A 24821-nucleotide genomic window follows, 5' to 3' on the forward strand; every position below is an offset into this window, starting at 1 on the left:
TATGCAGCTGTTGTCAGATTTTGAAAAATATATGTACTGTAGGAGAAATCAAAAGAGTTTTTATCTGGATCTCTGCTCACACTTTAATTAGTTATATGGTTCATGATAATGAGTTTGGTGAATGCTGTCCTGATTAGTGTTGATGTGTACCCGTTTATACAGGTTTGGAGGTTTTTTTCTGTGTGTGCACTGTGTGTTGTATGGTAGTCTCTGTGTTTTCTTTGTCCTGTCTTCTTATTTCTTTGGTTTTTGGAGCTTAATTGATATACAAGTGAAAATATTGTGCAGGAGGGTTACTGATATTTGGTTGTTGATATTTATGTCTTTTTTTCAGTATAGATTTAGTGCCAGAAGATCTGGATAGTGAAGGGTTCTTGTAGGGTGGTAAAAAGAAATCGTGGTTTATAGTCAAGATGTACATTTTGTAGAAATTGCTTGTGAGTAAGTAGCACTACCTTGAAATTGTGAAATTCTGTGCATGGTTTAGAAAATGACAAGGCCTTGAGTTCAATGATCTATCTGGTTGTGGCGATTCGCATTAGAAAGCCAGTTTTACTGGCTATCAGATGAAGATCTTTTGTGGCCATGGACTTGAATGGTATGTGAGACAGAGCATTTTATAGTCCCACCATGTATCTTTTTACTACAGCGTTAGCTGTTTTACAGGTCCTCTGTATTTTGGGAGGCCATTATGGCTACCAAACACAAAACACACACACTTCACTGCAGCCAACTCAACCAAAGACCCATGGCCAAACACAAAACAGAAATGTATGACCTCCTAAGTGAAGGCGGCACTGATGCACTCTCTTTCACAGAAACATGGCTGTCAGACAATTACAAAACAATCTCTCATGATGCCATACTAGACAACTTCAAACTAATACACACCAACAGAGAAAACCAAAGAGGAGGTGGAATCACATTTGTGCACAAAGACCACATCTGTGCTTTAGCACTCCCCCAAATGAAACAGAAGACTGCAAATCTCTCCTAATCAACATCAAGTTCAATGACCAAGCCAACTCACTGTTCCTCCTGATCTACAGGACCGCCATCCTACAGCCAGAATTTTGCAACAAAGCTCACTGACTCCATTGCCAACCTTTCCGCTTATCATGATAACATAATTCTCCTGGGTGATTTCAACATCTGGTCTGAAAGAGAAAACAAAACCACAGCAAACTCCCTCAGCGCCTTACTGGAAACACTCCACTTTGAGCAAATAGAGAACAGACCCACCCACGCTGCTGGACACACCTTGGATGCATTTTTCTGTAGAGACGGACTCTCAACCACTCCCCCACCAGTGCCGGTCATTTGGAGTGATCACCACCTGATCCCATTCACTGTCAAACTCCAAAACCGCATATTGCCTGTGAACACAATATTGCATGTTCCTAACAAAAGAAAGTGGAAGGATCTTGATCTGGAATCCCTAACAGAACTGATGGAATCAATCAAACCAAACATCTCCCAGCTAAAAAGAAGGATGTCAGACTCTGCGAAAAAAAACCTTGATGTCTGGATCACAAAGGCCCTAGACCAATTAGCACCAGCAAAAACCTTTAAAGCCACTGTAAAAGAAATGGCAACAAGATTGTTCACAGAGAAAAAAAACACAAACTGGAAATACTATGGCGAAACCATTAGAATTAATCAGACAAAATGAAATACTAACAACAACTCAAAATGTAGAAATCAGCAGCCTTAAAGCCAAAAAAGCATTCTACGCCGAGAACTATTCAAAGCATCAAAGAAATCAAAAACCCAACATCTTGGCATCATACCATCACAATCCCTATGTGACCAAATCCCTAACAACCAAAGAATAAAAATACAAACAAATCAACAGACCATTGACGCAAGCCACCCAACAATAAACAGAAATACGGAACCACCAATAACCAGCACACCACCACCAACCGCTGAAACACTTGACCGATTCAAACCCATAGATAAAGAAGCTTTCAACACACTAATGAAAGACAACAACCACGCCGGATCCCCCAGTGACCCATGCCCACCAGGCATCTTCAAATAAATCCTCAACCAGAGGAACCCAACATTATACTGTAGAGGAGTAATTGCATGCCTCTGCAGGAAATCCCCCCACCTCCTATATGCTGGAAGTCTGAGATGGCGCCATGCTTGTCAACAGCGGTTTTGCCAATTCCGCAGTGAGTGTTCGAAAGAAGGTACCCACTAAGAAAACCCTATGTATCCCTGAGGAGATGACAATGTGAGGGAGGAACTCCCACAAGGAATATGAAAAAGGAGCAAAAAGAGGGGCTGTGACGGCACAAAGAAACGAGCATGACGCCCTGAGAATACTGGCTGAAGAGAATGAATAGACATTACAGAAACTGATGACAAAGTTAAGAATCAAGTAAACTTTCATATGCGAAAAGAAGATTACACATGTGCAAAGCACTGCAGAATATGCAATTGTTCAATAACTGTAGAGATGCTGTAATGCAAGTAGACTATGTGATCATAGAAGCTGGCTATTTGTAGTGAATAGACTGCAGGTGAAGCTGCCATTGTATAGAAACTGGCCATCAGTGTCATGAATTTAGTCAGCAAGTACCCATGGAGAGAAATGGTGAGAACTGTGTTGCAGCAAGAATTAGTTGAAATCGTGGAAGAGCCTGGAAAGGGCTGTCTGGCCTGGTGTCAATGCTGAAGCAGCCAAGGCCAGTTGTCTATTCTTAAAGGCAGTGAACGTAAAATGCTGAATCATCCTTTGTTAAGGTGCAAGGCAACAACACCAATTGGGCCAAGTTTTATTCATTTAAGACATTTAAATGCTGCAAAAATTGACAAAATCGTGGTCTCCTGTCACGTGAGCAAAGGATGGGAATAGAGTGGAGGCGTGGAGTTCTAGAACAACGATAATGAAAGCCTGTACTCCCTTATATTCCCAGGGACAAGGATACTTTGCAAGGCCAAGTTCAAAGACTGTCATGATGCCTGCCCCCGGAAGACCAGACCAGGCCCAGCAGCCCCGGAAGCAGGCATCATGCCACTTGGAGCTTGCCCAAAAGCCCCAGTTAGGGGCTGTTTGGGTACAATCCTGGCGCCTATGGCGCCAGGCTCATAAAGATAAAGTCAGTCCTGGCGCCATGGGCGCCAGGCTCATTATTGATAACTTACCTGAAGCAGACCATGCTGCATACTCACCTGAGGCAGGCCATGCTGCATGAAGACTCAAGCCAAATGAGGCTTAGGAGGGACTATTTTACTGAAGGGACTATTTTGTTACTTGGGTGGGGCTGTGGAAGAATACTTACCTGGATCTTCTTCCAAGGCTATTTAAACCACGCCCGGACAGCCACACGTGCTTTGCGTTATTCTGCTTGCTGCAGCGTAACGCTCACCATGTTTTCAGCAGCTCCAGTCTTCAGCCACGCCCGCTTCAGTCCTGGGACTCCTGAAACAAGAAGACAAAAAGGATAAAGGTTAGAACAGGAGTTTTAACTTTAATCCTTACCTGAATCCTGATCCATTTCGCCACGGAACTGAAAGACAGAAGTCTTTGAAGCATCGCTTCGCATTCCTACGGCGCCGCGCTGAACTCACCTGCTTGGCGGTACTTCAGCATTCCATCACGCTCTCTCCATCTCGCGGCCGCCCTCCGACACCTAAGGAGACAAAGACAGCAAGGTGAGCAAGGGGACTCTCTAAGGCCATACAAGCTACCCCCAAGGACTTATCTGATTTACCACGGGAGGTTCTCACCTCATTTCGGGTCGGCGCAGTCAACTCTGCTTCATCGCCGTACCCCGGCCCCTAAGGGGAGAAAGCAAGGAAAATACCAGTTACCCCCCACAAAACTTACCTGATTTACCACGGGGGTCTCCCCTCATTTCGGGTCGGCGCAGTCAACTCTGCTTCATCGCCGTACCCCGGCCCCTAAGGGGAAAAACACAATAGACTTACCTGAATCTTACCGAGTGCCATTTGGAAATCTTCTAATGGATTAATCGGCAACTTGCAAGGAATCGGACAGAGTGAAGAGCAGACATTTGAACTCTTATGAACAATTGGACTTTAGAGTCAATACTGGAACTCACCAATTCCTCTACGCCAGTGAAGTAACTGGTCATCAACGCGCCCCTGCGGTCGACGTAGGATGGAGAGCTCATCCTTCCAAACCATCAGGTGAGACTAAGGAGGGGACATCAAGAGTGATCAGTGGGAAGACAACGGGAGTGGGGAAGGTGGGTTGACACTCAATTCCACGGGTGGTTAATTCCTCTTCCCCTTTGCAGAAGAATATTCTTGCGAGCCAGACAAACTAGGCTGAGCGGGCCAGTACAGTCAGTCATCTCGGCGCTACACGTCACGCTGGTGGAAATAACAGCGGCCCAGTTCCGGTCGACGCCCCGGTGGGAACCAGGTGAGCGTAACAAAGACAATCTCCATGGCAGAAGGTATAGGTTTCTTTGTTTGTTTATTTATTTGTAACGTTCTCCAAACCCAAAGGTAACAGGGCGCAACAATAAGAAGGTGCATGAGAGATGTTGGGCTAATTGGGTGGGGAGATAAAGTCAAGTCCACCTCCTGGCACCTTGGTCTGAACTGACGTGCTACTAAGTGAACCGAATGTTCCAGAATGGCACGAGCGTGCCAACCAATTATAGAGGACCGTATAACGAAGGGCCTTGTAGTTTGAGAGCCAATGATATATTGTTTACTTAATAGTGTTAAAGATGACATGTTTTAGAGGTAGGTATGAGTTGTTCACCTGACAATAGATAGACAATCACAATCACACCCCTTATAGAAGGTATACTTAGATGATTCCCCTTGAACCTATCACAACCCCTCGTAGGTTGTTCTTATTTGCCACGTAGTATGATGTCACGTCTGACATATTTTCTGTATAAAAGGATATTTTTTGAGAAATGTATGGAGCGCTCGAGTGAATGTCGGTTGATGTCTGTTGTAAACTACCTGTTTTAGATAATTTTTAATAAAACAGCACCTTTGCCATCTGCCTGAGTTGGTTTGATTATTTGGTGTTGGAGTTATTCTGCATCCCCATCCATTTCATGCACGATACCCAAAGGGTCCTACACTCAATCCTTCCGGCTACTGATGAACCTATCCCTAAAGACAGGAATAGTACCTAAAACCTTAAATTCAGCATACATCAAGCCTCTCCTAAAAACGAAACAGGAAGTGCAGAAGGTGCCACCAACTACAGACCTACATCGAACCTACTCTACCAAGCGAAACTATTGGAGAACCACTTCTACAAAATCCTACTCAACCACATAGAAACCACTCCCAAATCGGCTTCAGACCCATGAGAGGAATGGAATCAGCACTTATATCCAAATGGGAAGACCTAAATATAAATGCAGACAACAGCACCGGTCCAGCCCGCATACTACCGGACATATCAGCCACCTTCGACAAACATTAGATACACAACACTAATCCAGAGATTGGTGGAATGCGGCCTAAAAGACTCTGCTCTACAATGGTTACAATCTTTCGTTAATAACGCAACTGAAGTAACTTACCTACCACATTTACTTTTTTTTAATACAACTATTTTATTGTTTTCAAATTAATATATAACAAACAAACATTTACTATTGCTTCACCAAATCTTTTACAAGTTATCAACAACAAGAGTCTCGACAGAAAGGATACAATCTGGTTGAGATAATAGTATCTTGGAAGGCAAGGCAAGAGCTGGCAAAATTCTTCAACCCCCTCCCATTTGCCCAAACTTTAAAATAAATTGGTGGAGCAACCTGTAGCATTATACACCCTTCTCTCCAAGGCTATGCACAGGTCCACTTCCACAGTCCAACAGCTCATCCGGGGACATTCCCCAGCACCCCACATTGATGCGATAAGCCTTTTAGTCAGTGCCAAAGTTACACACAGAAACACTTTCTCACATTAAGTGAACCCAACTTCTCCCCAAACTCCAAAAAGTGCAAGTTTCGAATCTTTCGGCACATTGGAACCAATGACAGGAGATAACCTATTGATACACTTCCCCCAGAAAACCTGATCTGAGTACACTCCCATAATGTGTGGAAACAAGTGCCATTTGGTCTCCCACATCATAAACAGCAATCACTGTCCATGCTCCCCCATTCAAACAGTGCTGTGCGAGAATAATAAATACAATGTAAGATCTTAAACTGTATAAGATCGTATAATGTATAAGATGAAGTCTAGCGTATATCCCAATCTCTTTGGGAAACATTAACACCTCCACCCATTCGTCAGGATCTAGCAAACCTATGTGTCTTTCCTAACTTTCCCTAAGGCGAGTCAATTCCTTAGACCCAAACGCTCTTAGTACGTGATATACTGCCATTTACTAGTAACACCAAAAACATCTCTTGCGGCGTACCACAAGATTCCAGCCTCTCTTCAGCGTGTATATGTCCCCTTAGCGAAACTCATTCGAACTCATGGATTCACCGCCTATAACTATGCAGATGATACCCAACTCATCTTCAAGATAATCTCAACCTAAGACCCAAGCAACACCCTCAACAAATGCCTCATGGACCTGGATGACAACCAACAATCTCAAACTAACCCCGACCAAAACAGAAATAATAATTCCCCCCCACCCAGAGAATAATGCAACAGACACACAACCAAACTGCCATCAGACATGGGGACCCAACCAGAAGCATCTTCCATGATACAAAAACTGTGAATACTCATGGGCAACGGATCCTCACTAGAACCGCAAGTCGATACAATAGCAAAGAAATGCTTTTACCTCCTGCAACTAATTAGAGGGATCCTCCCCTACCTCTCTTCCCCACACAGAGCCCTTGCAATTATTTCCTTCGTATTTTCAACAATTGACTATGCAAACAGCCTCCATTGAAATGCCAGAACGTCTCACTAAAAAACTCCAATGCATCCAAAATACTGCAGCAAGGATACTCCTTAGACGAAACCGAAGAGACCACATCGCACCAGCCCTGAGAAGCCTACACTCGCTCCCAGTGAAAAAACTGCATTAACTTCAAATCACTACCAGACAAGCTGATGAATTCCTCCAAGCCAAAATCAACCGCTACCAAACAGTAACAATCCTAAGACCAAGCAATGACCTCCAAATCGAAATTAAGCACTACGTAAAAAGGAAATTCGGAGGAACTGCATTCTCCCATCGAATAGCCGATCTATGGAACTCAATCCCAAAGTAAATAAGAACGACAGAAGTTCACCTTACCATCAGATAATGACTGAAAATCTGGCTATTCAACTCACTGAGACTAGCATAAAAATTGGCACCCCCCACAACTATCACTGTGGACCCAAGACAATCAAGGGACAGTAAAGATCTTGGAACCAACAATAAAACAACCACACTGTAATTAACTACTAACCACCCCTGCTTATCACTCCTTTCCAGTATATCTGACACATACCTCACACAACCTGATGGCCCAGCCCTACCACACACAAAACACACAACCCTCACATCCGCCAAAAGAACAAACTGCTGCAAACGAACAACCCAGACACTGGTTGTTGCCCCTCCGGACACACTAACCCGAGTGCGCACAACTGAGACATACTCACTCACTTGTGGAGCTCCTCAAGGCTCAGTCCTTGGTCCTTTTATTTTTTCCCTCTACACTTCTTCATTAGCTTGGGTTATCTCTTCTTTTGGGTTCTTGCACCATTTCTACACTGATGATACACAGCTCTTTCTTTCATTTCCACATTTCTCTGATGATATGCATCTCAAATTTAGGGCTTCCAATCATGGATGTCTGATAACTTTCTTGTTCTTAATGCTGCAAAAACTCATTTTCTTTCCTTCTAACACGATTTCTCTGGCTTCCTTACCTTCTGTTATTTCATTTCCTCCGGCTCAGCTACCTATCTCATCAGTGATAGGCAATCTCACTTACTGCTCGCTCCTGTTGTTTTCACCTCTATAATATATATCCTACCTCCCTCTGAGTTCCAGAACATCTGTGGCTATATCACGTGTGGAATATCCCTATACAGTCTTGGCCTGATTCATGGAAAAGTGCCCATTTACCCCGCATAGGCCGCGTGCTGAGAACGAAACTGTGCAAGCCTGCGTGCAGAATTAATTCTTCACGCTCTGCGTATTTATGGAATTGTTTGAACAAAGTAACGGTATACAAAAGCCGGAGCCGGAACTCCCCCGACACGCCCCCCACGCAAAGCAAAAACAGCCAGAAAGGCTATGTTTGCATGCTCTCCCAGGTGCAAATACATACACCCTGCAAGCCGGCCTGCATCTCGGGGACCCTGCGTGGGGTCCCCTGTAACTTTTATTCGGCACCCCAACAGCATGCATAGGATTTATCGTAACTCGGGTAAAACTGGGAAAATCTGTGTGCGAGCCCCAGTAAACCGTTCCTGCACCCTGCTACACTGCTTACCCGCAAGCCTAAGTCTGATCGCAACCCCTGCTGCGTACACATGCTCCTAAATCCGACACCCGACTTTACCTCTGTGCAGTGAATCCTATGCGCAAGTGTCTATACGCCTGCCTTCGGGTGGCGGATAGTATGAGGGCCTGCATGGCCATTTCCTGCCCAGAGGTTGCACCCATGGATCCATGAATACGTATCATTCCATGCAATAGTGGGGGTGTGATGGACTGCCTGTGGCCCGTCCCTCGTAATGCCCACATTTTGCCTTGTTCTTCCTTATTTTCCATGTTCCGCCCACCTGTTTGGACAGTTTTTTTGAAGTCCAACTAAGGGCTTAGCAAAACCATTCAACTGGGACAGTACAAGGCTGTACCACCTGAGTTCATGGTAGCGTAGTCAGAGCAGCCAGGCTTATTTTAGGAGTGAGAGAGGGCTGTAGAATCAGTAAAAATAAATTGTAATAGACATATGGTCCAAAGAAACACTGACACGCTATGTATTGCAAAAAATAAAGGGTTTATTTAAATAGAAGAAAATCAAGGTACATCTTGGGTAAATAAGTACTATCACAGGCCAAAGCATAGACCTTATGTATAAATGTAACAAGATTTCTAGGTATGTCAGACCTTTGTATACACATTCAGTATGGGGCACACCTATTCTTGGGGAGTAAAATCATAAGTTAGTTTCAAATTACTTTACAGCAGAGGTCTTCAAACTGTGGGGCGCACCCACAGGTGGGCGCGGCCGCATCCCAGGGGGGGTGCGAGAGCCCAGCATGAAATGTAAAAAATTAAATAAAAAAATAAGTTTTTTAGATTGGTGGATATGGGCAGGGGCGGCTTCCATGGTCGGACTGGACCATAACACTGTCTCAGGCACCATTGAAAAAGTGGCCCTCAGTTGCAAATGGATATTCATTCCTTTAGGCACAGACTGTTTGAATAGTACCTAAGGGATTGATTTTTGTTAAAATGTAAGCAAATTGTGATATTTAAAGAACATTTATTCAGCAACAATGATCAAAACATTGGCCAAAAAAGTGGCCCACTGGCCTACACTAGCATTTTTCGTTTTTGGTACGGGCATTGCCCTATTGCCCTGTAGGCCAGTCCGAGCCTGGCGGCTCATCCATAATGGGCAAGGGGGCTTCCACCCAGTAGCCCCATCACCCATTATGGAGGAGCCAAGGAGCCAGCCCAGGGAAACTCTGAGCACAGCCTCAGCTGCTTTTTCCAGCTGAGGGAGTGCTCCTGGGCTGACTGAACTGTCAAAGGGAAACAATGTTTCTCTTTGACAGATCAGTTGCCCAGCCGCAGATGCTCACTGAGCCATGCAAGGCTGGGGGCGTTTTGCTTCGACAGCCTTATATAGCTCATTGGAAATGCTGGCTGGGGCACTGTCTGTCTATATGTGCGAGGGGGAGCTCCTGCACCTCCTTGCACATACGGACAGAGCAACCTGGAGTGGGGGCATTTCAGCACCCACGCACAAGTCCCTGCAGAAGGTATGTTTATGTTCATTTATTATTTATTTAAATATGTGTATGCTTGTGTTATGAGTAAGTGTATGGTGATAATTGCCTTTGTTGCACAATCCCCTTACCCACCTGCCAAAATCAGCCCTCCTTCTGAGGTGCTGTGACATTTTTTTTCTTATCTATCACAGATGCCCAGTCAAAAATGCCATGCTTTCCCTTTGGCCCCCCCAGCGCGAATTGCAAACTGTTTGGCTTTTTACCAATTTTTTTTAAGTATGTTCTAAAATGCAACATTTTAACCCATTATTTTAAAATAATTTAAGGGGGAAAACACCCCCGAACCTCTTTGATTGGTTCGGACTCCCTCGCTGCGCTCGGTTGCTATGGCATTTTTGTGTGAAATATTTATGCCCCTCCACTTTAAAAATTCACCAGGTCCCACTGGCCTTTGGACTGTGTTGGGAATGGGGCGGGGGGAGCCCAGGGACTGTGGTGGGAGCAGGATGGGTGGGAGCACTGGGATAGGGGTGGGAACAGGGGGGGGGAGAGCCCAGGGTCTGTGATGGGGCGGGGAGAGCTTAGGGGCTGGGTAGAAGTGGGATGAGGGAGCCCAGCGACTGTGAAGGGAGCAGGTGGGGGAGCCCAGGGACCATACTGGGAGTAGGGTGTGGTGACAGCGCACAATAGTTCATAGCCATTTGTACATACTTTCCAATTGGCATTTTTTGGGGGGTCGGCCTGCCCAAATTTTGCTCAGAAGGGGCCCAGGCCAAAAAAGTTTGAAGACCACTGCTTTACAGTAATACAAGGGTAGTAGACCCTGTCAGTTATACAGTGACGCTCAGCAAGAAACCACGTAGTAAATCAACTGGACAATATACTTTTCTGAATAGTGGAACACTTATTCTAGGAATAGTAAAAACCTATAACTCTGATTCAGGATAACAGTTATTCTAGGGGAGTTGGACCTTGGGGTGTAATATTCAATTACAGATGCTTTTCAGTTCACAGACTAAGGGAAGCAATAACGCTTAACTTATTTTAGGATAACACAGTTAAACTTAAAGTAAGTAAAACCTATGTACTTTTGTCAGGAGCTACCAACAAACTAAATGGTAAGTATAACCTAGGCAGACTTATTCTGCACAGGCTAACAGCAAGTCAGGGGAAGTAAGACCCAATTGGGGAAACTCATACAATTATCCTAACAGGAATAATACAATTAAACAAACAGCATTGCTTTTGGGAAGAGGGGAACCCAATTCAAAGTTGAGTAAGTTGACCTTCTATCTACTTTCTATTAGAATGGCGAGACAGTTTCTAAGGAAAGTAAGACTTTGAGAATACTTATTTAAGAAGGCACACAGCTTATTCAAGGCAAGTAAATCCTATATATACTTTTCAGAATGGCAGAACATCACTAAGGTAAGTAATAACATTTTGTAACTATTCACTCTGAGAGTTTAAAGTTACCAATTAACTCTTTTACAAGTAAGTACACTTTTCAACACGTGTTCTACTTTTCAAGGCAGACCCTTTAAATTATCTAGCTCTTCACAATTCTAGTACATGAGTTCTCTCAGAGGCAAAATAGGGACACTAGTGGTCTAGGAGCCAGCAGTAGGCAGGGTGAGATAGGGCTCAGTTGCAGGCAAAGTCAGAGTTCCTGAGGAAGACTGGGCAAACAAGTAATTAGTTCAATTTGAAAGTTAGTTAGCGTCCGGGGACTTCAGAGAAGACACCCTAGGAGGATTCCAGGAGTGGGCCTCGCTGAACTGGACGAGAGACCTCCCAATCTCAGTAGCACCCCAAGGATACACAGGAATCACAGGAGACTGAAAGTAAGTAAATACCCCAGCCAACACAATACCTCAGCACAGAAAAAGTGTTGCAGCCAAAAAACCCAGTCAATGGATTCCTGTGTCTAGAAGACGGAAGATAGGAATTTGGAAGGACTTTTGCAACAGGGATCATGGATGAAGGCTCCAGTCAAGATTTTCCTTGCACCTGGATGTGGCTCTGTGGATTTGGCACCTTTTTCAAGAGCACAGAGGAAGACAGAATATCGCTGGTTGGATTCTCGTCATTTGCACGGTCCAACACTGTGATGAGGGGACTTTTTGAACTCGATTCACGTCTCTGGAGGTCCAGCAGGTTGCCCACAAAGTTTCAGCAAGATTCAGAATTTGCAAAAAATAAGGAGCCCACCATTTTGGAAATATGGTGGCCCTTCTGTTCTAAAGACTAAAAGCCATCAACAAGGTAAAACCACTGCCACCAGCCATTCAGGTAAAACTCACAATGTAACAACATGTTTCCAGGTAAGTAAGGGGATACATGGTATCCCCCCAATACGCCACATAAGTTGGGGTGTGCTGGCTCACTATATAAAATGTAAAGGGGGCTACAAATCGCTTGTTACTACTTGGGAACTGTAGTTCACCCAAGTACATAAAAGGGAAATTAACAGAGGAGCCCATAGGGGCAACCCAGCCTAAGCCCAAAGGTTGTAGGAAACTATAACTTCCACCATACACTATGGAGAGACAGGAAAAGGTCACCCCTAAAAATAGTACAAGACTAGGTGAGAGGGGAAAAAGATTCCCCTTCACCTAGGGACAAGGACAAATGGTTACCTAGTCAAACCAAAAAGTACTGGGGTTGACACAGGTCAGGAAGATTTATCATTGATATGAAAATCTTACCTAACACCCCTAACCTGCCCCCTGCGCAAGCCATGCCTACGCTCTGTGTGGTGTCTCGCGCAAGGCACTCCGCCTCTCGCAGTGACATGCCCAGCCTGTGCAAAGTTCCCACTAAGTATGAAAAAGTACTGTGCAGTCAATTCCATAAATCGACCAATGGGATTTCTTTTGCGCGCAGTTTGGCACGCAAAGTCCCTATTTTCCACACAGATATTTCCATGAATTGGGCCCCCTGTCTCTTCCAGTAAATCTAACTAATGTAAGCTTACTACTACATTTTGGTCACAGGGCCAATAGACCAACTCGAGTTAACAACAAGCTCGTTCTCTCTCTCTCCATATATACAAATGCTTGAAATACCAATTTTGAGGTCCCAACTTTCATTCAAATGAGTTAATTATCTAATAGAAGCCAATTGCATTACCCTTTAAATGTATCCTACACTCACACTAAACCTCCACTTCACAAGACACGCTTGAACATTATAAAGTTGTCTTGCCAGTTTTCATTGTTCACTTCCAGTTTTGCCCCATTAAACCCTCATTACGAGTGACCCGATCTGGAAAAAAGTGCCAGTAACAATGGTTAACAGAAACTTTTCCGGACTAGGTCACTCCAAGTCTGCCAGTAGGGGCTGTGAACTACAAGCAGGCCTGACCTGCTGGTAGTTTATGCCCCTACCAGCAGATAATTCACTGAAGCACCGGCATCGTTACTAACGGTCTCAGGTGCTTCAGTGTTCCCTTTCCCATAAAGTCCTATGGGAGTCCACATACTTACTTACTGTTCCATCTGCCCTCGTAATATACCGGTACTACTGGGATATTGGGCAGCAGAAACGGTAGGGCGTGGTTGCCGGTAGGCCACCGGTGCGTCAACCTTGTTATCAGGGTCATTGTCATGCGAGTTTCTGCAGCGCTCTAAGTAAATTGTCACGCCAGTTTCAACAGTGAAAGGGCAGATGTTCTCAGCTAGGTGCATTTTGATGCTAGATTCTACATTGCCCAATGAAGTAGCATTCTTATTTGCCCCCAGAGAATTGGCATGCCAATTCAACAGTTACATTCCAGTTTTGTTAGCTTAATCTAATCTTTTGACCCAGATAATCGTCCGTTTTAACCATGCCATGCCAGTTTTGTGTGATTTAAGTGCATTGCCCCAGAATATCACCTTGCAAACTTCACACTGCCCCAGAATATTGTTAGGCCAGTGTCCTACCAGGTTTGCCTCAGTTAAGCACATTGCCAACTATTTTACAAACAGCAAAACAATGGCCTGGACAGGATGGCAGCCACTCTTGTTGGAGAATTCGGGCGGCACTGCTGCCAATATAACAGAAAATAAGATTCGCTCAAAGTGCTATTAAAATTAAAACATGAAGTTCCAAGCTCCAAGCTCCATGGTTCAACAGCATGGACACCCTGTGCATGTAATTGTTATAAACATATATAACCACTTTCACACCACCGCTTACCCCCTTTTATGACCTTATGGCAATTGTATAGCTTCATAGTAACCAATAGCCACGGTCATGGGGTCTCCAGACCTTCTTCCAAAATTAGCATATGTTGCTTTTCATATCGATCCCTGTATTGTTTGTTGGCCACATTGCCACAGAAACGTCCCATTCCACTTTTATATTATCTTTCAATATTGCCCCATGGCACTTTCACATTGCCCCAGAATTGTCTTCCATGCCAAATACATTTCCCCAGAACTGCCTCATGCCACATTCTCAGAATTGCCCTATGCTTTAATATTGCTCCAGTATTGTCCAATACCTTATTGGTCCGCAAAAACTGTCTATGCCACTTTGACGTTCCAGTATATTGCCACGCCACATTGTACCGAGAAATGACTTATGTCACTTTCTCATTGACCCGAGTAATGCACCATGCCTTTTCAACTGCCCCTAAAATGGCACAGGCTGAATGTAAATACACTGTAAATTCACTGTAAATATCCTGTAAGTAATTTGACTGTATGTTCACTCTGTATATTGTCACTGTAACCTAAGATATTCTGTCCTTGATGTATATTATGTCACTGTAACCTAAGATATGCGCCCAGATGCCTTTGGGACAGGCGCCCTATACAAATAAACAAAATACAAAAAATACAGGCCACTTTCATATTGCCATAGTATTGCCCAAATTCACATAGCTCCCACAATCACTCCATGCTATTTTCATTCTGCCCCATCCCACTTCATACTGCGTATTATTCCCATGACACTTGAACCCTCCCCCTCAATGAATTGGCACATGCTACTTTCATATTCCTCTGTTTTGCCCATGCCACATTGCACCTATAATCGCCCCACACCAATTTCATATTACTCACATTTGCCCCATGACAGTGTACCAGAAGACTTTCATGTGGCCACAATTCTATCCCTGTGCCAATCTGCATTTGCAAACACCCCAATAATATTGCTGCCTGGATATTTCCCCCATACATGTACACCGCCCTGACACACACATACACAAACACCCCTTCACACCACAACTAAACTGCGCACACACACAGGAATCAACATTATATATTATATAGCAGCCTTCTCTGTCACGCGTCGAAGCTCCGGTTAGCAGAACTGTGCACTGGCATGCCTGGGCAGACGTGAGTAGTCGCACACTGCTGGGTGACCCACTTCCTGATCAGAATTTGAGACCAGCATTGCCATGGAGAGAAAGTTACCCAGCACTACACTATGCGTTGTTGCTGCTTGAGCCTAAGGCTGGGGCATATTTCGACAGGCCTAAGAGGGCGTACTATAGACATTGTTGCATGTCATTTCATTGTTAGAGTAAAAAAGTGCCCCCAGGCTCCACCTACTGCATACAATATCTGCAGATCCTGGAGACATATATTTACAACCAATGTACCCATATGGTATGGAAGGCATGTTCATTGTGACAATGTGCCAGGGACATGGGCGTACGCCATGGGTGGAGTACTGCCGGACTATGACCATAGACCCTGCAGGATCAGCGATCAGTCTCTGTGTCGAGCACATAGCTAAAAGCAAAAGGATTATCGTGAGGGGTAGTGAGTAAATGGGAAGCTAAGAGGGGAAAAAAACAAGATACTGGCAAAGAAAACAACATAAAAGCACAGAGCTGCACAGAAAGGGAGGACAAGAAACAAACACGGAGTAGAAAGATGGAGTGAAACGCAAGGAGAAGGGGTGAAATGAAAGTGGTTGATACAGGCTGTCTACCCAATGAAAAGCGAGGAAATATAAACAAATAAAAAAGGAGCTCAAAGGGCATAAAAGAAAGAGAAGGCAGGTATAAAAAAGATGTGGGTTAAAAACAGGCAAAATACCTATAATAATTCATATACAATTTGAGAAAATGAAGTATAAACTATCTTACAAGAATTCCTTACCAATTTTTAGGAGAAACATCAGTTGAAGGTGTTAGGGTAATGAAACAAAACATTTAAAAAAATAGCATTGTCTTCCCACCATGCCCTGCTCATGATGTCATAGATAAGACCACAAATGGCAGCTCTGTTGACATCACGTGAGATATCACAACATCATCCTCAATGACATCAATATGTTTATACCTCATGGCTGTTGCTCAACATGTAGAATACTCCTACTCGTTGTATCTACAGTTTGGCATACCTGTCATTAGCAAAGATACCATCAAGGTGAAAAGTGATGTTGATTGTGGTATTGTGTGTTGAAAATATGCAAAGAACATAGTTTCAGGACAAGATCAGAGAAAAATACATAGGAGCCATTGAAGTAGGTATGGCTCTGCCAGAGGCTATGCCTCGAACCTGGCTCCCACGATTTGTTGCCATCGGCCATGCCCTGAATATCCTGGGGAAGGGGTGATTAGCAGGGGCATGGCTGCAGGACATGTCCAAGATACCATACACCAAGACCATGCCCACTAAGTATTTTGGGGTTGGGAAGTGTGCCTGGGCAAGGCCTGCAGACATCTCCCATGTGCAATATCTATAGGCAATGGCAGAAAGTCATGGCATGTGTCCCTCTGGATTGAGAATCGGCACCTGACCATAGCCTGCCAATACACCCCATTTAAGCATGCACAGGGAATAGTCGACGGCCATGCCTCTTGGTTACAGCACTGTGCCATGGCTGAAGGCTGTGCGTACCCTTTGGGTGATGTAAATTTGGGTATGGCCGGATCTCTCTCACCCCATGCAACTTGTTATTGTCCTTACTATCTATGCATGTAATAGTGTAAAAGATTATAGTTGCTCATTTGATTGCAAGTGTTTTCTATATTGTAAAGAGTTTTTCGGATCCATAAAATGATTATTGACTTGGCATGAGTTGATTGTGTGTTATAATTGTCCCTTTTTCTAGGTGAAGAGCAGTGAATCCAGATATCACAGGTCACCTCATCGGGTCACAAAGAGATCTTCTGCCAGCTCCTCTGCCCTGAAATCTACTCACAGGAGAGACCGAGCGCATACTGCCCAGGACCTCATTTTCGAGAACCGGTAATGCCACTCGGGCTAGTCATTAGTTCACCCCACACTAAATTAGGTGGTCTAATCAATAGTGAGGAGTTGAACATTCCTCATGGGAGCCATGACTAATGTGACCAGTCGACAAGCAGAAATGCCACAATGCCTCTAAAACAGGACAGACTGTCTGCATGTGGGCTTGAACGAGATGAGCGGCTATAATTTGCTTTAAAGCGAGCAAAGAATGTATACTTTGGGTCAAAAAAGAGACTGTGCTTCCAAGAGCGTGAAATAGTTTTATCTGAACGCTAGAGATCAATGACCATAAGTGGTATGCAAAAGAGGACAGAGGTTGTAAATTGAGTTTTTATGTGAGTCATAACTTTATTCGGCGTTAAGCCATAAAAGGTTTTCCACAGCAATATAAAACATCACAGATAAAGTATACATGACAATTATCACAATTTCATTAAATAAATAAAACATGTGCCTCAATGGGGACTTAAATCATTGCCAACGCTTCTCAACATGTTTATGTTTATTTATTTATAGAGCGCGCCGGACCCTCAGGCATCTGGGCGCTTTACAAGTTACAAAGGTTACAGATAATAAGTACATCAAAATAAGAGACATATACAGAATATATACAGTAGTATGAACAAAGGTATACTATGCAGAATCATGTGGTACTATTCTAGGTCATCATCAGTTCATAAATCAAAGGGCAATCTACTGGTCACAGGAGTGCAACCAATGCTTAACATTAATCTTGAAAGAGTGGGAGGAAGGTACTGCTCTAAAGGTGTCAGGTATGGAGTTCCAGAGTTGTGCCACCATGACTGGAAAGCTGGAGCCTCCTGTTTTTTTGAGTTTGTGGTTAAGGATTCTCAGGCTATTAGATTGAGCCTTTCTGATGGGTCGTTCTGAAGTATGTTTGGTAAATCTGTGTATCAAATATATGGGAGCCTTGTTGGTTAGACATTTGTATGTGAGGTTAAGTGCTTTGAGCTTAATTCTGTCATTTATGGCAAGCCAGTTGATAGAGCGTCTTTCATGGGAGATATGCTGCGATCTTGGAATGCCTAGGGCAGATCTTAAAGCATTATTTTGGAGAGTTTGGAGTTTATTAGAGTTGTGTTTGCTGGCGCCCAAGTATAGTGCATTACAGTAATCCAACTTGGATAATAATAGTGCACGTGCAATCGTGGTACAGTTATCCGAAGACAGGAATGGTTTCCATGCATAATCAATTTACAAGTGTAGCTAGCTGCAGATGCAGTGGCGTTTACTTGTTTATTGAGGTTGAGTGCTGAATCCAGGAAGAAACCTAATGTTTTTACTTCATTAGCGACCTTGATCTTGATTCCATCAATAGTGCCAGAACTATATTGAGGTGAGAGTTTGTTTAGTCTATTGGAAGACCCAATGATTAAGAGCTCAGTCTTTTCGTCATTGAAGCATAATCCATGAGTGGCCATCCATGTTTGTATAATCAAATAAAATGTATTGATCAATTCCACATCTTTGTCATAGTCTCCTTTAATGGGGATGGGAATCTGGGTGTCGTCAGCGTAATTGGTGTATGAGACACCCAGATTGTCAAGTATATTGGAAAGAGGCTTAGTAAATATATTATACAAAGTAGGGGAGACGCATGAACCCTCGGGAACGCCACATGTGATGGGTACTGGGTCTGCTGCTGAGGAAGGTGAAAAAACTCTTATGGATCGGTTATCTAAGAAAGAGTTTATCCAGGTGGTAGCTTCCTTGGAGAAGTGGGCAGCTGATTTTAGGTGGTTGCACGGGACTTTGTGGTCAACAAGGTTCAATGCAATGGATAAGTCCAGGAGGAGAAGAATGGAAGCTTCTCCTTTGTCTTTTCGATCGTCCAGTTGGTTCTTGAAGTTGAGGAGGGCAGTCTCGGTCCCGTGCCTTGGCCTGAAGCCTGATTGTTGGGTGCCTAGTAATTTGTTGATCTCCAGGTAGGATTGGATCTAGAGATAAGCAGATCGGTCCAGGATTTTAAGGAGAAATGGTACAGTCGTCATTGGCCTATAATTAGTGAGGATGCTGGGGTCCAGATTATTTTATTTTAGTAAGGGTAGTACCCAGGTGTCTTTAAGGTTGGTAGGAACTGAGCAAGATTTGAAGGAGGAGTTGATGAAGGTAGAAATGAACGGAGCTAGGTCTTTCACAGCTTCTTTAGTGCAGGGCAGGTATCTCCAAGGCATCGGGAAGGTTTGAGGGATGTGATGATGTTTTCAACCTCAGTTGTAGAGATGGCTTTGACTTTGAATTGGTTACATGGTTTGGTTTGTTTGTTGGCAATTTCTTGCAGGATGGCTTCTTGTGTAGCTAAAGCAATCCTGTGTAGAGTTGTGTTTTTGGCTACAATTTTATCTTGGCGTATAGACATTTTGTTACAGAGGGCATTTTGGATATCGGTGCACCAAATTTTGTTTTTGATGCACGAGTCATTAGGCGCAACCGGGGATTCTAGTTCTCTTAGTATGGAAAAGATTTCCCTAGAACTTGAGTTGGCTTTTTTGATTCTTTCATTGAATGTATCTTTTTTAGTTTGGATAATTTCTTTTTTGTATCTATCTGTAAGTGTTGTGAGTAGTTTTTCATTCTGTTCAGACTGGTTGTTTTTCCAGCTGGTTTCAGCCTGTCTTTTCTCTTTACGAAGGGCTTTCAAGCTGGGGGTAAACCAGGAGTTCAAGTGAGCTAGTGGTTTTTCTTTGCTAAGTTTCAATGGTGAAATGACGTTAACAGCTGAGTTGATTGTTTTGTTGTATAGATCAACCAGGTCAGTTGGGTCTGTAGGTAGGTAGATATGATTAGTTATAGGGTGGAGCAAGGGTAAGATGTTTGAAACTGTTATGTTCTTTTTACATCGGGTTAGGGCCGTTGGGGCCATAGGCTTTGCTAAGCTTGTTTGAAGGCTGTCTTGAATAGTGAATGAGATCAAGTAGTGATCTGTCCAGACACAAGGTTCAATGGTGGATATTCATGAAGTACAAATGATATCTGCGATCCAATCCAATGTGCGATCTTTAATGTGAGTGGGTCCATTATTCCTAATAGTAAGGCCCACTTCAGCAATAGTATTGGCTAGGATGGTGGCATTAGAATCATTAGGATCGTTTAGGCCTAAGTTGAAATCACCCAGTAGGATAATTTGTGAATCAGGTTTGGTGTTCGTATTTAATAGAGACATTATGTCTTCTTCAAATGTTCCTAGTGGGCCAGGTGGTCTGTAGAGCAGATGCACGGAAATGGTTCGGGAAGGAGATAGAGCCAGCTTAACTGAGAGTAACCCGGCAGAGGAGAGTGGCTTTGAATCTGTCTCTCTTATGGTTAAATTAGATTTGCATATGAATGCTAAACCACCTCCATTAGATGTTTCTCTGTCTCGTCTGTTAATGGTGAAGTTTGTTGGGGTAGCTAAGGAGAGGGCAGGTCCGGCTGCTTTGTGGAGCCAGGTCTCAGTGATAGCTATTAAATCTAGCTGATTAGATGTGATAATGTCAGCGATTTCTGTGGTGTGGGCCACAAGGGATCTGGCGTTAATAAGGGCTCCATTAATTATGTGATTTTCCTTAATTGTGTTCTTGGTGAGGACTGTGGGAGTGGGGCGAAGTGAGCTGTGCTCCAAATTTAGTGTGGATTTGTGGTTGGAAGTGTTGGGTGAGCGTAAACTAGGTGTAGTTTGGGTGTTCCCTGTTATGGGGGTTGATGAGGGTGAGGTGAGTCTAGATCCTAGTCTGTAGTTTCTCCATTTAATAGTGCATGGCTGGTTGGGCTTGGATCTACTCGCAAACCGTAAGATCCATTGGGTAGGTGTCAGTTCAGACGTTTGTAGCAGGTCGTCATTAATGAGGCAGGATTCTTTTTGTGTCAGAATGAGAGGCGACAGGAAGTAAGTTGGCTTGATTAGGTTGGATGGGGTAATGTTTTTCTTAATGAAGAAAAAGAAAGATTAGGGGCAGTAGGCGTCAAGGTAGTGTTGGCTATCAATGCTAAGGATGGCATGATACAAATGAGTGCCTTTAGAGGTTGGGAGAAGGAGGAACGTTAGGAAAGCGATGAGCACTGTATAGATGATAGTCTTGGGCAAGGCATAGATCATGGCTAGGGTTACATAGGATACAAGCTATCAGAGGTACAACAATAGTCAAGGTTGCACAGGGATGCAAGTTTTCTGTGTAGAAGAATGGTCAGGTGAGTACTGACAGGTGCAGAATGAACTCAGGTTACACAGGATACAATCTTTCAGAAGTACAAAATAGGCAGGTGAGCACTCGCTATTGATCGATACAGAATGAGTACGGTTTGTACGAGTAGCAATGCTCGCCGGTTAGTACAAGGGAGATAGGTCAAGTAGCTTAGTGCTGCTTGCAGAGAGGAGTAGGCATGGTGATTGTGTTAGAAATATGGAGCCAATGGAATTGGATCTGGGTTCAGGGTGAGAAACACTACAGTTGAATAGTCAAGGTAGTAATGGTCAAGAAGAAGGTATTTGCCTTCTACTGTGCATAATCTACAGTTAAGATCCGAATCGATCTCCGCCTAAGAGCAGCTGCGGTGGTCTGATGACGGCGAGATAAGTTAACAAAATTGCAACATTTCTGAGGCACAGCTAAGCACAAGCTTACCAGATTCGTTCTAATAAGTTACGGACAGTTATGATGGAAAAAAGTAAATGCGTGTTTCGAATCACAACGTTAACCTTAGGCAATTATAAGACACTATCCGGCAATAATTAACGGTAGCAGTATGAGATATTATCAGACAGTGATCAATGGTAGCATATTAGTAGCTCCAAATAACAGCCAACAATAACACAGCAGTAGTAAGCTTGTTCTATGCGACTGCAGGCGGATATATTGGATATGAGCACTTGTATGTATGCAGTCAATAAAATTACCTATGTGCAGTTGTTAGATACTAACGCGTAATAATCAGTAATTTCATATCCAAGGCGTAATGGCACAGCAAGTAGAAGTGGTTAGTGAAATTTCACTAGTCAAACAGGTAGTTCACAGTGTGGCGGCAGGGGCGGCCATGGGCGAGGGGTAGAGTGACACTGTTCAAATTACGATCCAGCCAAGACCATGTTTAGGGTTTGGCACGGGGCAGATATGCAGGAGCAATGATTCATTTGATGAATTGAGAGTACGGGGGGGGGCGCGTACAAAAGAGTTTGTTGCACACGTACGGGTCTCGTGCGTAAGGGGATTGAATTTGTAGACAAAGTCGCAGATGGCAGAGCACTCATGGATCAGTGTCGGGGAGACAAATAGGTGCGAAATTTAACAAGGAGGACAGTGCTTACCACCTGGATGGACTGGTATGTGTTGAACGGAGCAGCGTAGCTGGCCCCTCGGCCCCGGGCGGCCACGACAGGCCAAGACAGGGCACAGCCTTAAGTACCCGGCCTTGGGTTTAACTGGCTGGCTCACGCCTTCCGGTGCTCCCGGAATTCGAATAAAGGGTGCAAGGACCAATCTGTGGTCGCAGCGTCACGTTGCTCGGCAATGGGTTCAAAACATAAAAGCGGCGACCATCTTAGAAGCGGTGCACGTGTTTTTCTACGGCAAATCAGCTGTTCAGGACGTCGCTGTAGCTGTAGAACGCGGCAGCTCTGGATGATGGTCACAAACAGGCAGATTAGCAGAGCCGGAGCCACTGCATCTGCTTATGGCTTTACCTGTGTGCCGGATTTGTAGTCCCTATTTGGGCAAGGTGGCTGGGAGGGTGGTGGGGGCAGGGAAGGGCTCCTGCCCTCCTCCTCTGCCCGGATGGTGGAAAGAAGCAGGCCAAGACAGGCGCACGGCCTTAAGTACCCAGCCTTGGGTTTAACTGGCCGGCTCACGCCTTCCGGCGCTCCTGGAATTCGAATAAAGGGTGCAAGGACCAATCTGTGATCGCGGCATCATGTTGCTCGGCAACGGGTCCAAAACATAATAGTGTTGGCCATTTTAGAAACGTTGCACATGTTTTTCTACGACAAATCAGCTGTTCAGGACGTCGCTGTAGCTGTAGAACGCGGCAGCTCTGGATGATGGGCACAAACAGGCAGATTAGCAGAGCCGGAGCCACTGCATCTGCTTATGGATTTACCTGTGTGCCGGATTCGTAGGCCCTATTTCGGCAAGGTGGCTGGGAAGGTGGTGGGGGCAGAGAAGGGCTCCTGCCCTCCTCCTCGGCCCGGATGGTGGAAAGAAGCAGGCCAAGACAGGCGCACGGACTTAAGTACCCGGCCTTGGGTTTAACTGGCCGGCTCATGCTTTCCTGCGCTCCCGGAATTCGAATAAAGGGTGCAAGGTCCGGATGGTGGAAAGAAAGACATAAGTCCAGAAATAGATGCTGATACATTAATATCCTTTTCATTATGAAAATATGGGGGAGGGGGAACCAGCTAACACACTTTTCCCAATGGCACAACATTTGCTCCTGAGAGCACTGGCTGTTGTGACAAATGTCCCAAAGGGTGAACAATACGTTCTATTGCAGTATTTGTCTTTGACTGACATCTCCTGTCAAAGGACAATATATTCCTGGCCGTGCCTGGATCCCAAAATCGATTTGAATAGAGCCAAGGGCGGTTCCCCTCTGTTGGCAGATCCTAGGGCAACTTATGATTCGATCCCTGGTTACAAATAAACATCCCTGCACTTCCACATCCAGTGTAAACACTTATTTAATAACGTGTACCGGATTCATATTGATTAATTCAGGGACCTTATGTAAAAATATAGACCCCCTTCTCCAAGATGTCAATACACCACTTGATTTAACAGTGGGGGTGGTTGGATCATAGGTCTTCCCGGGTACTGCCTTGCCAGAGTTGGCGTTAACCCTGGGCACTCTACCTGCATTCAGCTGATATTTACGGGAGGCACAGTGCCATGTGCTCTTGGTAGGAACACAACCACTGAAATCCTTTGGCCAGCGTCTGGTTATCATCTGATATTAGGACTCGCTTGATTCCTGCTACCTCGTTCCCCTCTGCCCTGGAATGCACTGGTATTAACAGAACAGGTTGCGGGCGGGATTAATCCAGGTTTCAGCAATGTATTAGTTGCCCTTATTCCACACTTGTGGTTGATCCAAAGGCCCCCCTCCCCCGCCTGCTCCCTTCCCGACTGCCTAAATCAGGGTTAGAATTACGTTTTTTATGGTCAAGAGTTCAGATGCAGCGAAGCTACAATGGCACTGCTTAAGGACTGGACCACCCTGACCAGTCTGGTCATGACCACATTTTACCACTTGCCCACCAGAAATTAAGGGCCCGGGTGAACTACAATCCAGCCTAAGTTGGCTAGGCACCCCTGTTACCCCTTTGGGCATGGCCTGGAGCCACTCTGACACATTGACCCTGTTGGGAGCCTGGCAGTCTGCGCCATCCAGCGGTGACCCACCAATGGGGCTATGTGAATCAGGAATTTTCTTGGCTCAGTAGCAATGTCCACTTGTGATGGCATTAGGTTCCCCCCCCCCACACCACTTCGCCCAGGAAGTTCAGGGCTGGCTGAATAGACATGGTACTCCTTCCAGCACCGGGTGGGGGGCCAGCCAGGGATACAAGGGCTACAGGAACTACAGGGACCATAGGGACCACAGGGGCTACATGGGACACAATGGAAAAAGGGGGGGTGGGAACAGAGCTGGCAATGTCATGGGCTTCAGCTTCCTCCGTAGCAACATTCAAGTTAGGTCCACCAGTGGTAAGAGACAAACTGCTGTCAAACCCTCCTGCTCGTA

The 24821-nt window shown here is 44.6% G+C and overlaps 1 protein-coding gene across 1 annotated transcript in view; it reads left to right on the plus strand.

The window, feature by feature from the left end:
- LOC138471861 (microtubule-associated protein futsch-like) overlaps positions 1 to 24821 on the plus strand; it is a 291122-nt gene that overhangs the window by 97897 nt on the left and 168404 nt on the right. Inside the window, exon 3 of the mRNA XM_069609720.1 lies at positions 16948 to 17084. Within this exon, the coding sequence (XP_069465821.1) occupies positions 16948 to 17084 (137 nt within the window). The remainder of the gene's footprint in view (positions 1 to 16947; positions 17085 to 24821) is intronic.

This window comes from Ambystoma mexicanum, chromosome 8 (genome assembly GCF_040938575.1).
Source record: "Ambystoma mexicanum isolate Mex_15411 chromosome 8, UKY_AmexF1_1, whole genome shotgun sequence".
Classification (NCBI taxonomy): domain Eukaryota; kingdom Metazoa; phylum Chordata; class Amphibia; order Caudata; family Ambystomatidae; genus Ambystoma; species Ambystoma mexicanum.